Source organism: Centroberyx affinis, unplaced genomic scaffold (genome assembly GCF_046629955.1).
Source record: "Centroberyx affinis isolate AG114_WGS23_722 - 3 ecotype Tasmania unplaced genomic scaffold, CSIRO-AGI_Caff_v1 ptg007942l_1, whole genome shotgun sequence".
In the NCBI taxonomy this organism is placed as follows: Eukaryota; Metazoa; Chordata; class Actinopteri; order Beryciformes; family Berycidae; genus Centroberyx; species Centroberyx affinis.
The window spans coordinates 24,649-36,804 of NW_027283983.1; the positions used below are offsets into that span (position 1 = coordinate 24,649).

The 12,156-nt window shown below is 42.0% G+C and overlaps 1 protein-coding gene across 1 annotated transcript in view; it reads right to left on the reverse strand.

Moving 5' to 3' along the window:
* LOC139639926 (AT-rich interactive domain-containing protein 5B-like) overlaps positions 1-12,156 on the reverse strand; it is a 64,555-nt gene that overhangs the window by 5,323 nt on the left and 47,076 nt on the right. Inside the window, exons 7-8 of the mRNA XM_071514082.1 lie at positions 9,276-9,328; positions 8,079-8,176 (exon numbers count right to left, since the gene is read on the reverse strand). Of these exons, the coding sequence (XP_071370183.1) occupies positions 8,079-8,176; positions 9,276-9,328 (151 nt within the window). The remainder of the gene's footprint in view (positions 1-8,078; positions 8,177-9,275; positions 9,329-12,156) is intronic.

Below are 12,156 nucleotides of genomic sequence, written 5' to 3' on the forward strand. Positions count from 1 at the left end.
GTCAGGTATGTGCTGTATGCAACAACTAAAGCCAACTGGTTAGAGGTGAAGAGGAGGAAAAGCAAAGGCCTGGAAGACTTCAAATCCCATTTGTCAATGGAACTCCTCAGATCCTCACTGCATATAAATTCTAATCTAATATTCTAATGTGATTAATCACTGAAAGAGTTACAGTAATAAAATATTTCAGCTGGCAACTGTACGTTCCAGTTTTTAACACACTGTCCAGCTGAGTTGATTCATTGCAGGATAGCTGCGCTCTGACTTAATCAAATCCATGCTAAATGACAAGGGCCATTTTGTAGAAAACGATTCAACTATTTTTGACTTCTGTTCTTTCTCTGAATACTTCTCAGTCAATTTTCCATATCTGATGTCATAACTAATGAGAACATTAAGATCTGAGTAGCATAATGATGCCCATGTGTAAAATAATAACATGAAGAAACGGGTTCGGAAAACTTTTAGACTTTTATTGCTCAGAAAAGAAAATGGAAATTGGCATTAGACCAGAAACAAGAAACGTTGAGGAAGAGGAAACCAAGACAGCTGAAAAACTATAACATTCCAAAGTTCAATAAGCTCCTCTGAAAATCTCTCCAGCTCCTCTGTCAGGTCTTTTACAATAACAATCCATAAAAGCCAGACAGAAACATGACTTTCTCAGTCATGAGAAAAAATAAGATCTTCTCGTGTAACGACAAGAGACGGTTGCACTATTCCTTTTAAGGGACATGGCGGTAAAATAAACAATGAATCAAGAGCTGTTTCGCCTCCTCTTCAAAAGGAAGAAAAAAGCCTCAGAGAGTTCAAGAGGCTCTGTGGGATTTTTTGTTATTTTTCCTCTGAACAAAAGTGCTGGCAGGGAAAGCGGTGAAACTACATTTCATACAGCTGGTCTGGCACCAGGCCCCAGGCCAAGAAAGGAAATGTACTATTAAATGTGACTTATTGGAAAGAGGGAGAGCGGAGGGGTTGTGAAAGAGAACGGAGGGAGGGAGGGAGGGAGGGAAAGAGAATGAGAGAAAAAGAAATAGAAGGAGGAGAGAGAGAATGAAAGAGGGAGTATAATGACATGTTAATGAAGAGCAAAAATGATTTGGCAAAAAGGAATGAAGTGCGCAATAGAGAGGAAAAAACAACATTCAATCTGATTAACCTTAAAATAGCAGCAGTGGTTTCTAAGACATAAAGGGCAGTGGTTCTCAGACTTTTCTATGCCAAGGATCTGAGAATAATTAGACAGATGAGACATAGACAGACAGATAAATAGATAGACAGATAGATAGATATAAAGATAGATAAGAAGAGAGAGAGAGAGAGAGAGAGAGAGAGAGAGAGAGGGAGAGATAGCATTTCTAAACATGTTACATTTTCTATATATATGAGATTATATAATATAGTAGAAAAACAAACTGGTATTGACTGTTACAGAACACAGAGATTCACTTTGAACTCCCTGCTGCTATTTCTATGCATTCTATAAGTCCAGCACTCTGCCTGTCTCACAAAGCTGCGGGTTTGATTTCTCCCGGCCAGGAAATGTGCATTCAACATGTGTGTAATCGCTGTCCAGCCGTGCCATTAGCCGATCAAAGGGCCAGAAAAGTGGCATATATATACTGTGGCACACCGCTCACTATCACAATGATCTGTGGGAAAGAGATGGCTGCCTTGCCCTGGGTCAACTTTATGGAATGTCAATATGGGGTGGGGGTGGGGAGTCACGGAGCCAGATAATGTAAGAGCTGAGCCGGGGAAATCACTGGAGCCTCAAATAGTTCCAAATGGAAAGGCTAAGACGCTACGCTGGCCCGAAAAACAAAACATAAAAAATCAGCCCCGGGAAGTGGCTTACATTGTCCGAATTATTTGCTTCATTATGCTTAATAAATTCAAGAAATCTTACCAAACTGTAGGCTATTAAGTAAGTGGTATGATTCTACAAGTGGGGCTTTCAATTCCAGGATTTATACCTTTTACACTTCTATGTAAATTTCCATGAATGGCTGAATAAGCAAAGAAATTGGAGGCTACGGGGTGCTCACCTCTTTTTTCCATTTCTCTTTAACTGTAGAGTGCAAAAGAAAATCAAACTGTAAAATCATGATAGCACCCTCGCTGTGAAAGATAGGAGTAATTTCAAGTACTGCATATAGAACTTATTCACAATCACGTAATATAGCAATCATAATACAATACCACTTATATAAGTAGCAATTTCCTTAAAGGAAGGGAAGGGTTGAGTTTGGCAGCTACTGCGTTAGTGGAGTGACAGCCAGATGTAGTTCACGCTTTGAGCCACTAGAGGGCGTGGGCTGCACCAAGAGAGATACAAGGAAAGAATTTCATTAAGGCAGGAGAGGTTACATTTTTATGAGGTCAATAAATACTTAACTTCCCCTCATGCCAATTTATCACTTGGCTTTTGTTTAAGCAGCCGTTTTCCATGTTGATAACACATTCAAGTGAGTAAAATATGCAGGAGAGAGATAAAACGTTGAATAGGCAAAAGAGATAGGGAGATCTCACCATGTGGTAAATCTAATTAACCTAAAAAGATATTTCTTCATATATAATGCATATCTGACGCCGATCCTTCTTAAAATCAATACCATCAATAACAATCTAATTCATCAAACCACATATTGTCAACTAAGCATGTCTGTGCCTTTGAAATAATGGATTGCACACAAAGCACCTCCCCCCTCAAAAAATACAACTTGGCAAAAACAAGGTGACTTTACCAGCAATGTGCTGGTCTCATCTGAGTTTTGTGTTACAGGAACGAGCCGTGTGTTGGAATCCAAGAAATGCCTAAGTCACCAAATCAGTGGAAAAAGCCTGCGGGCTGTTCCATTTCAACAATTTCCCTCCCATCCGTGCTGAAATTAATTTTAGCTGGTGTTGTGTTAAGATCACAAGAGCTGCTTCATGCGTAAAAAAAACGGAAAAGAAACTATTTAAAGAGCTGGTGGACATGCCCCGGAGGCTGTAGAACAATCTGGAGGAAAGAAAAGCACTTTTATTACAAGCCTGCGAGGAAAAGAGAACAAAATAAAAAAGATAAAATCAAATCTTTTACAAAACCAAGTGCCACGATTAAGCGTCATCACAGCAGTAACAAACCAATAACTGCTGCTGAGGAATAGAAAAAGAGAGAGAGAGAGACAAGATGCCAGCAGAGGGATAAACAGACATTGTAGCTGGTTCCTCTGCTTTGGATTCATGCCTCAAAGCCCCTCTTTTGTCTAGAAGCCAAACCACTTGAGGTGACCCTCATTCATGCAGTTAAAACAGGAGGGCAGCGCAGGAATGTATGAAAAACTTAAGTCCTTTGTCAAGTCTGGAAATACCAGATTTAAAATGACCTCTACCGTTCCCCCAGGGTTCGCTCTCATTAGCTGCCGCTGCTGCAGCTCGCAGTAAACGTTCGCCATAGCAGGTGTGAGCCAAGAGACGCGGCGCTAAGTGTTTAAAATAAATGTGTGCTATTCAGTATGAAGAAACATTCAGGTCTTTGATTCTGTTTCTCCAAAGCACTCATACCCCAAAATAGTTTATACATGTTCTCTCTCGCCGCCTTACAGTGGACTCAGATCTCGCAGAAAATGTCACTAATTTAATTTGCTACACTGAACTAGTTATTAATCTCAGTAGACTTGAATAGATACCCATTCAGTCGATTGCCTGTCACACGTCAGCACTGTAATTTGTGATTTCTCATTGCCATTGGGGAAAGAAACACTGGACCCTTTGATTAAATTCCACGCATAAAGAAATTGCCCAATATTGTGATTAGTGAGATCGCTGCAGAAAAGTGGTTTTTATCATCGAATGTTCAATGAACCATTTTGTCTTGGGGAAACCATCTAGCTTTGAGTGGTTAAAATAGCTGCCTGCTATTTTAGTGTTAAGAACATGCAGCTCTTTGGCTGCGTTCCCACTTGAGCTGAAATCCAGATTCAGTGGAAGAGTCATACAGTAGATACACAAAGAGTTTGGCCATGTTTTTGACGCAGACAACATGTTGAGACTTTGTTTATAGTGTTAAGGAGTGCTGACTGCCAATATGTAACAATGCTCTCATATCGAAACCACAGCTTGTCTCTCTCCCTTGTCTTTCTCCCCTTCCTTTCTCTACCACTTCATTTCTTTAAATTGAATCATTTTTGCCTGTTCATTAAAACCTGCCATTGTCCTCTCTCTCTCTCTCTCTCTCTCTCTCTCTCCTTCTCTCAGGAATAAAAAGCAGAGGACATGGAGGTGATATTCCCTCTCCACCTCCTCTCACAGTAATCCACTGATATCCTCTGCTTTAGGACAAGACACCATAATAATTGATACCTGTGTTTGAGGTGCAGTATTAGACAAGGCTAAACTAAAGTGTAACGCGCCATATTTGATGTACCTGCAATACAGCAAGGACAATGCAGTGAGATGCTGACTAGTGCGAGATGCTGAACAGAATAAAATTAAAAAAAACAATCTCTTCTCCCCTCTGTTCTGCTCTCCTCTACTATAATTCTCAGTGTGATGACTTGCTCAAGGTTTCCTAATATGTATGAACAGTCAAATATATTTTCTGTCTGGAGAGCAGCTCCGGTGGATGCAGAGGAACATTGATACCACAAGGAATGAATAAAGGCTGAATCAATAAAACATCTAGTCGACTAAAATTGGAACTGGCGTGCATCTGTCTTAAAAGAAACACATATCTCCATGATCTGAGCCAGAGAATATTTCACAGGCCTCAGACTCTGTACTATGTACAGTACATCTGGCAAACATCTAATACTTTTAAGATGAAATGATTTAATCCAAAACTCCTCATCTGCTCTCTCTCACTCTCTCTCTCTTGCCCAAAACCTCAGAGTTTTTAAATAGCAAATTATTCTAAATTGCTTCTCTGTTGCCATGGATACCCCCCCCCCCCCCAACCCCCCACCCACACCCCAACCCGGTTGTGCAATTACATTAGAGTGCCAAGGCATGGTGAGGTATTAAAAATCTGTAACAGGCAGGAATGAACAGAGATAGCGAAATGTGATGTTTCTGTAACAAGAGATCACGTAGGAAACCAGGAAGATTAAATATGTAGGAGCTGTTAAAAGGCGCTGACCTGTATAATGAAAGAAACAGCATGAAGTGCAAGGCAGGGAGCAAGGGGAAGGGAGGGAGGAGGAGGGGGGGAGAAAGAGAGAGAGAGAGCAGAGAAAGGGAGCAAAAGAGAGGGAGAGAGAGGGAGAGCAGAGAGAAAATGGCACAGCACAGAAGCAAAAGGCAGTCTATTTCAAGGTTATTGATGCCATCTTTTTCATGACCTCATTTTTAATTCAGAGCGCTGGGCCCTGACAGCTAATCTCGGGAAACGGTTTAAATAAATATCATTAAAGCTTCCCCATAGCTGGAGCGGCAGACCTTGGCTTGGACATTTCCACATTGATTTTTCCCTGTGCGCTAATGAACGGGGCCTTGCGACTAAAAACCAGTAACTTTGAAAATGACAATTAGCTCCTGTTCAATTCAAACTATGCAACTCCATTACTACGAGTGGTTACTGCCTGCTCCTGGACAGCATAAATATAGTGATTATGCTCCTGGCTCTATCTTTCACAATAACATCTCCTAGGCAACCATTTCATATGATTTTACCATTAGGGCGGTAAAGGGATAATGTGTATAATTTAAAATGAGAGCTGAATGCTCGTGGATATCCAGGCTCTTTAACCCAAATACAACAAAGACAGCCAAGAATGTCCACTTAATCTGAAGCAATTATGTCCTAAAATATTGTTTCCTTTCTTACTGCTAGCTTGAGAGTTTATTTCTCCTTCTCTACTCTACTTTAGCCAGCTGAGGCAAATCAGAAGTGATCCTTCTGAGAGAAGAGGAAAACATAAGTGTTGTTCCAGTTTGTACACTGTACATTCTTCTGTGTGAATTATATTTTTGTAGCGCATTGACTAATGATTAAAGGGGGAAACAAAGACACCTCTAGGGAACAAACACACACTTCAGCGAGCCCACAAACAGCCTCATTCATCATGCGGAGAGAATGGCCGTGTTTGCTGAGTTAATACAATGAAGCTAATTGCCCTCCGAGCAGCCTGAACACCAAGGCTCAGCTAAAATTATTCCCCTGAATGGAAACTTGCTCAGCTTCAGCTGAGCTGATCCCCCCCCCCCCCCCCCCATGTCCCTCTCTCTCTCTGTCCCTCTCTCTCCTTCCCTCTCTCACACATGCCCCATCACCCCCCCCCCCCACCACCCCCCCTCCCTTACACCCTCTCCCTCTGTCAGCCTGATATTCACTGCAGTGTGTGGATATTATTGCTTTGTATTGATTCAGCATTATTTTCTCTCAGCTGCTTCTCGGTGGCTGGAGAGGGAAAGGCCAGCGCAGCAGCAGTCACACCTCAGCGCTTCCTACACGGCTCCGTCCTACCCTGCCTGCCTTCCTGAGAGCCTATTTAAAGTGCTGAACAATATAGCTTTTCACATCTGGCTTCGAAGTGATTTCTAGCCAAAGATAGATTGCATTTGTGGTGCACAACGGGAGAATCTGACTTCAAATGTGGCTTGAGCTTGCTGCCTCTAGACGTACAACAAGAATCAAAGGGGAATTCTGACTTGTGCAATAAAATTATATCATGGCCAGAGCCATATTTGAAGCCAGGTGTTAAAAGCCATATTTATTACTAGTGTAAATAAGGACCAAGCCCTAATCTGAACTCCACTGAGCAGCAGCTCCTTCACACGCCACCTTGTTTCCAGGCAGTGAGGAAGAACTAGGTATGCAGCTCAAACACTAAAAGCACATTGAGAGGCGCAATGTCAACTTGTCTCCTATAAGACACTGTACAATACATTCTCGCTCATATACTTTCACAAATTTCCTGGCAAAAAGAGATAAATGCAGAACTGTGCGAAGCTGCTGCAACTGCGACTGTCTGAGGTTGCAATTTTGCTTACAGCATGCGATCTCCACGCAATATAAAGCTGCCCGGCTCCCTCATATGGTATTGCCGGCATATTGCTCTCTTACTGACAGGTGAGTCTGTGTCTGAGCTGTGCTGATGCATGAACACACAGCAACCTGAGGGCTTTGGAGAGGGTCGGCGGCCTGGAGGAACGACCTGCTTTATGAGCGACTGGTTATCTCTTGCTAGGGAAGATCGTATTTGGCATTTGTTTAACCTTGAGAGAGTGTTTGTGTGTGTGTGTGTGTGTGTGTGTGTGTGTGCATGTGCGTGTGCGTGTGCGTGTGTGTGTGTGTGCAAGCGCTTGCGTGCATATATGCATGTGTCCCTGCATAATACCCTCACAGCTCCCTCAGGATCATATCCATATGCTTGCTTTGGTTTAGTAATTCCATCTGAGTGATTATAATGCGGAGGTTCAAAATGCTGCAGTGTCTGACTGACTGATTAGATGAATACATTAAGATGGAATTTTCTGAACATTTTATCTTGGAGCGCTGTGTGTGCATGCAATGGACACAGATGGAAAAAATCTAGTCACTGTTAGGCATGTATGTATGCATATCCCATGTAGGTCACTTAATAATTCAGAACTTTGCTATTACTCTGGGTATTTGCTTAAGTCTCCTTGGAGAGTGAGATGGGCGGGGTTTACACATTTGTAATTGGTTCCATTGTGCCAGACAAGACTAATCAATTAATCCTAGAAAAATAACTTGAATCCCCTTTGATCTTGAATTTATTTAGCTCTGTTTAGAATGCATGTCATAACACAATTATAACTGCACACCATAACAATGACTTCATCACTTCATTACTTCACTTCAGTGAGGGCTGATTTGCTAAATCCCAATGTTGCTAGCAAGTCACTATCCCTCATGCTTGTGGAAGCACATGGACTTCCTCTGTATGAGATCAATATGTGTCTCAATGCAGGTCTTGGGCAGATTGGGCTGAAGTTATGAATAAAGCATTGTGAAATCACATTTAACGCAGCTGTAGGGAGGGTTATTCACTACAGGCGGTGTGAACTGTGTCATGTGTGCACGCATTAGGATATTGCGTCATATATAACCGGCGGCCATGATAACTCACCTCTCGTAGTGTCTGCGTGTACACGTGGCCGCACTGGTGCTGCTGGGATTCCCACCTAATTCATCATATACATGCTTCCACTGTCTGCGAACCGTGATCTGGAGGGACGGGAGGGGGGGGACAGGGAAAGAGAAACAAAGACGGCAACAGTGAGATGCATATGTATAGAGGAAAAGAGGAAAAAAAGATGAAAAGAAGACAGAAAGAAAGAAAAAACAATGAAAAAAAGAAGTGATTGACATCATTTCTAGATCTTGGGGAGTTACTGAGTCATGATGTCCCATTTCCTGAATCTTCAACACTCAGTTCTCTAACATAATCAGTCCTGTTAACATCTGTCAGTTGTTCCTGCTACAGCCTGTAACAGTGGTAAGAGCTAGGTGGATGATGGGCTACATCATTGAATACAGACTCAAACCGCAGGGCTTCCACTGGGCTAACAAAGCCTCGGCATGAAACGTGAGATAATCAGCAGCAGAGATGAGGGTTTTAAAAAGGATACGAGCCCCAATTACATGAGCTGTATCCTGTTTATGGCTTGGTCTGGCTGTCTGTTTGCATGACATTATACCAGCTAGCTAATGAAGGAACAGGCGTGAGCAATACGTTTGACTGCACAACATCAAACATTGGCTTCACATTGGAAACACATCGCAGATGAATAGTGAGTGAACAAATAGCAGGTAGGCTGCCAAGTTAAATGCCTCTCTCTCTCACTCTCTTCATCTCTCATACACACAGTTTTTCTCCCTCGCTTTGCCTGTGTGTCTGCCTGTGTGTGTGTGCGCATGCATGTACACGCTTGTGGGTACACATGTGCATTTCACTCCATTTTTACAGACTGAAACATGGGAAAAAATGACCGATTTGACCAATTTCCTTCTGACCAGCGGAGAGCAGAAGAACATGTGTTTTCCACTCCAAGGGGGTTTTGAAACAACAGCATCATTTTGCTAAATGTGGCTCTGACCAAGACTTTCTTCTTGGGAAAATAGTGACTGAACTCAGGGGGGGAGGAGGGAGGGACAGGGGGAAAGAGAGGGAGGTAGGTAGAGAGAGAATGAGAAAGGGAGAGACAGAGAGAGAGAAGGAGAGGGCAGACATCGGGAGGAGGGAAAAAGAAAGACGGGGAAGGAGAGGGAGGGAGGGACCTTGACGAAAGCGAAGGAATATAATGCCACATATGTGAATACTTACCAACTCATATCCTCCGAGTTTTTGAGCAGCTTGAAACATAGTCCAAAGGTTGACTGTGGGAGAGAGGACAAACAAGTCAGTCAGGATCTAATGGGAAATGACTACAGCCAAGCACAGACAGACAGACAGACAGATAGATAGATAGATAGATAGATAGATAGATAGATAGATAGATAGATAGATAGATGTACACACTAGCAGTGGTAATCATGTTTTATTAGAAAATCTCAAACAATATAGTGATTACATATTCCAGGACTGGCAGCATAAAAACAGCTTTTCATTATTTTCACACAAAGCGATGTTGCACCTCAGTTGAGATGCAAATGAATATTCAATACTTGTACAATCACCAGTATGTGATAAAATACAGCATATGCTTTATCCTGACAAAGAGATTTGTTAACCTTCAGCTGCAGCCTGCAGGTATGAATTACAAGCATCAAAAGCTTGGTGATATGCTCGAATTTACGTTTGAACTAATGCAAATTTCATTTGCATCGATTTCCCCATGCAAATACCCTGTGACAGGCAATATCAAAACACACAAGTCTTGTGTAACAGTTTCCTAAAAATAACCAAAGAAGCTGTACGAAAAGCTTCAAATAGCTGTCCATCTTTGAAAAAATTATTTCCCACAAACAATGGACCGCAAGTTTATTGGGAGACGTTTTGTGCCAATGACATTTGTATTTGCTTTCTGTAACATCATTGTTTAACATTTTTATATGAAGGCCTATAAATAAGAAAAGGAGGCCTCGCCTGGGGAGAAATCCATCAAAATTCAATCTGTGCGTACACAAAGCCTTGCATTTGTCAAAATGACATTTTCCTATCTCCGCATTTGACAGCATTGATTTTTTCCTTCCCTCCTCTCTGCGACCGTTGTCAATGCACGGGTGGAATAACAAAGGGAGCTGGGTAGGTTTTTCTGTTTGAACTGAGCACTCTGGCGTATTGTGCTTTCTGACTGTAGAAACAGAAAGATGGTCTATTTAACTAGCTTGTTATGCATCGACCGTAATTACCACAATAGCACACGGCACTGGGAGGAACAGCGCAGATAAAGGAAATGAGAGAATATGCCTTTTCTTAGATGTCTTGTCATTTGCAATTTCTTTTCTTAATTCCCCTCTATTCGGCAGGGGCAATTATCGCTGAGATAAGGATGACAAAACAGAAACACAATGCAGCCTCACTGACACACGGATGGCATGGCAATTAGACAACAAGGCTGAAAGAGGGAGACAAATTGGAACTGATGTTCACAATCACATGCTCATGCCCAAGCACTCAAGCACACATGCGTCTGTAATAGTCACTTACACACACACACACACACACACACACACACACACACACACACGCTTACCATTCCTCACATATCTTTTATTTTAAATCAAGGGCATTCAGAATGTACAATGTAAGCTCTACTACCCCCCCTTTTAGTTCTCCTCATTTTCCTCCTTTACCGCTCAATCCACTTTGCTCACTCTCTCTATCTCCCATCTCTTTCAACGTGTCTACTGCACCCATACAATTTCAATGGGACCAGCTGTAGAGCAAAGTCACCCACCAATTGATAAGAATTGCAGGACAGCAACTCGTATGAATAAACTGCAACCACTGGTTTTCCACTCCGCTGTATTGCTCGCCATTGTAGCGCTCTACTTTCTATGACTTCCAGTGATTCAGGTGCCAGTGTGCATTCAGCCTCTATGAATGGATTTACTGATGAAGGCTTGAGTATGTCAGCCATTTTCCATTATTTTTTCAGAGTAGTTAGCTGAGCAGCGGTGAATGAAAGCCACCTTGCGCCATTTCCACAGATGAAAAAACAAAGAGCGCCGCGCTTATCCTGTCACTACTGCTCAGCGAGTTATTTTGAAAAGTAAGAGAGCCATTCTGCAAAATGGGTGTCACCTAGCTTTAAGGATCACATGAGTATATTATCGGACTTAAGTGTGAGTTAAGAGGCCAATTGGTCTCAGATCAGTACCTCTGTTCTAAGATGTTTAATGCATACAGGCCCGGGAGTGAAACATAAATTCAACATGAGTGTGAGGCGAGCGAGCGAGTGTGCGCTGTGTTAACCCAGCGAAATGAATAATACTAGATTTAAACCGCATTGTGAGCCATTCAAATGAGGGGCAGATTGACTGACTGAACGATCGAAGTTCACATATCTCTCTCCGCTGGGCCATAAAGACCCACAATTGCGGTCCATAAAAAAAAAAAAAAAGAAGAGTTTTTTCAGGGACGATTTCACAGCTAAGAGATGAGGATGAGGTGGAATATACATAAATAGTCCATGTTAGGATTCAGATAGGGATTTTTGGAGGGGAATCAAACGCAGAGTGAAACAGGGCTCAGCCAACAAAGCACGGGTAAGTCTGGTAAGTCATTCAACCATCTGTTGCTTTGTAAAACTCCAGAGAACTTCATAAAAAGATTATTACTCAAACGCAACTGAAATAACATAATTTCAATTTCCATTACAGGAAAACGTGTTCTTTGATCTTTTAATGCATTTGTAGTGAGTTTAAAAGGAAGAATATGAAAAAGGCGCCTGATTACATCTGAGGGTTTGTTGTATTAATTATGATGTGTTTTTCTTTTTTTTTGCCTCCTCTTTACATGTGCTGATGTGTGCTTGCTGCCAAGGACGAAGTTTAAACAGCATGATTTCACCACTTAATGAGGCCTTGCTTATGATGTTTCTGGGTTTGAGATTCAAAGCATGTACTGTATGTAAAACAGTTGGCGCGTGGACCTCGCCTTTACTCTGAGCTCAAACCGAGAGATGCCAACTAAAAGTAAAGCATATTGGGTGTGTTATTCTCTCTTTTTCTCTCTCTCTCCCTCCACCACAATGACCTAC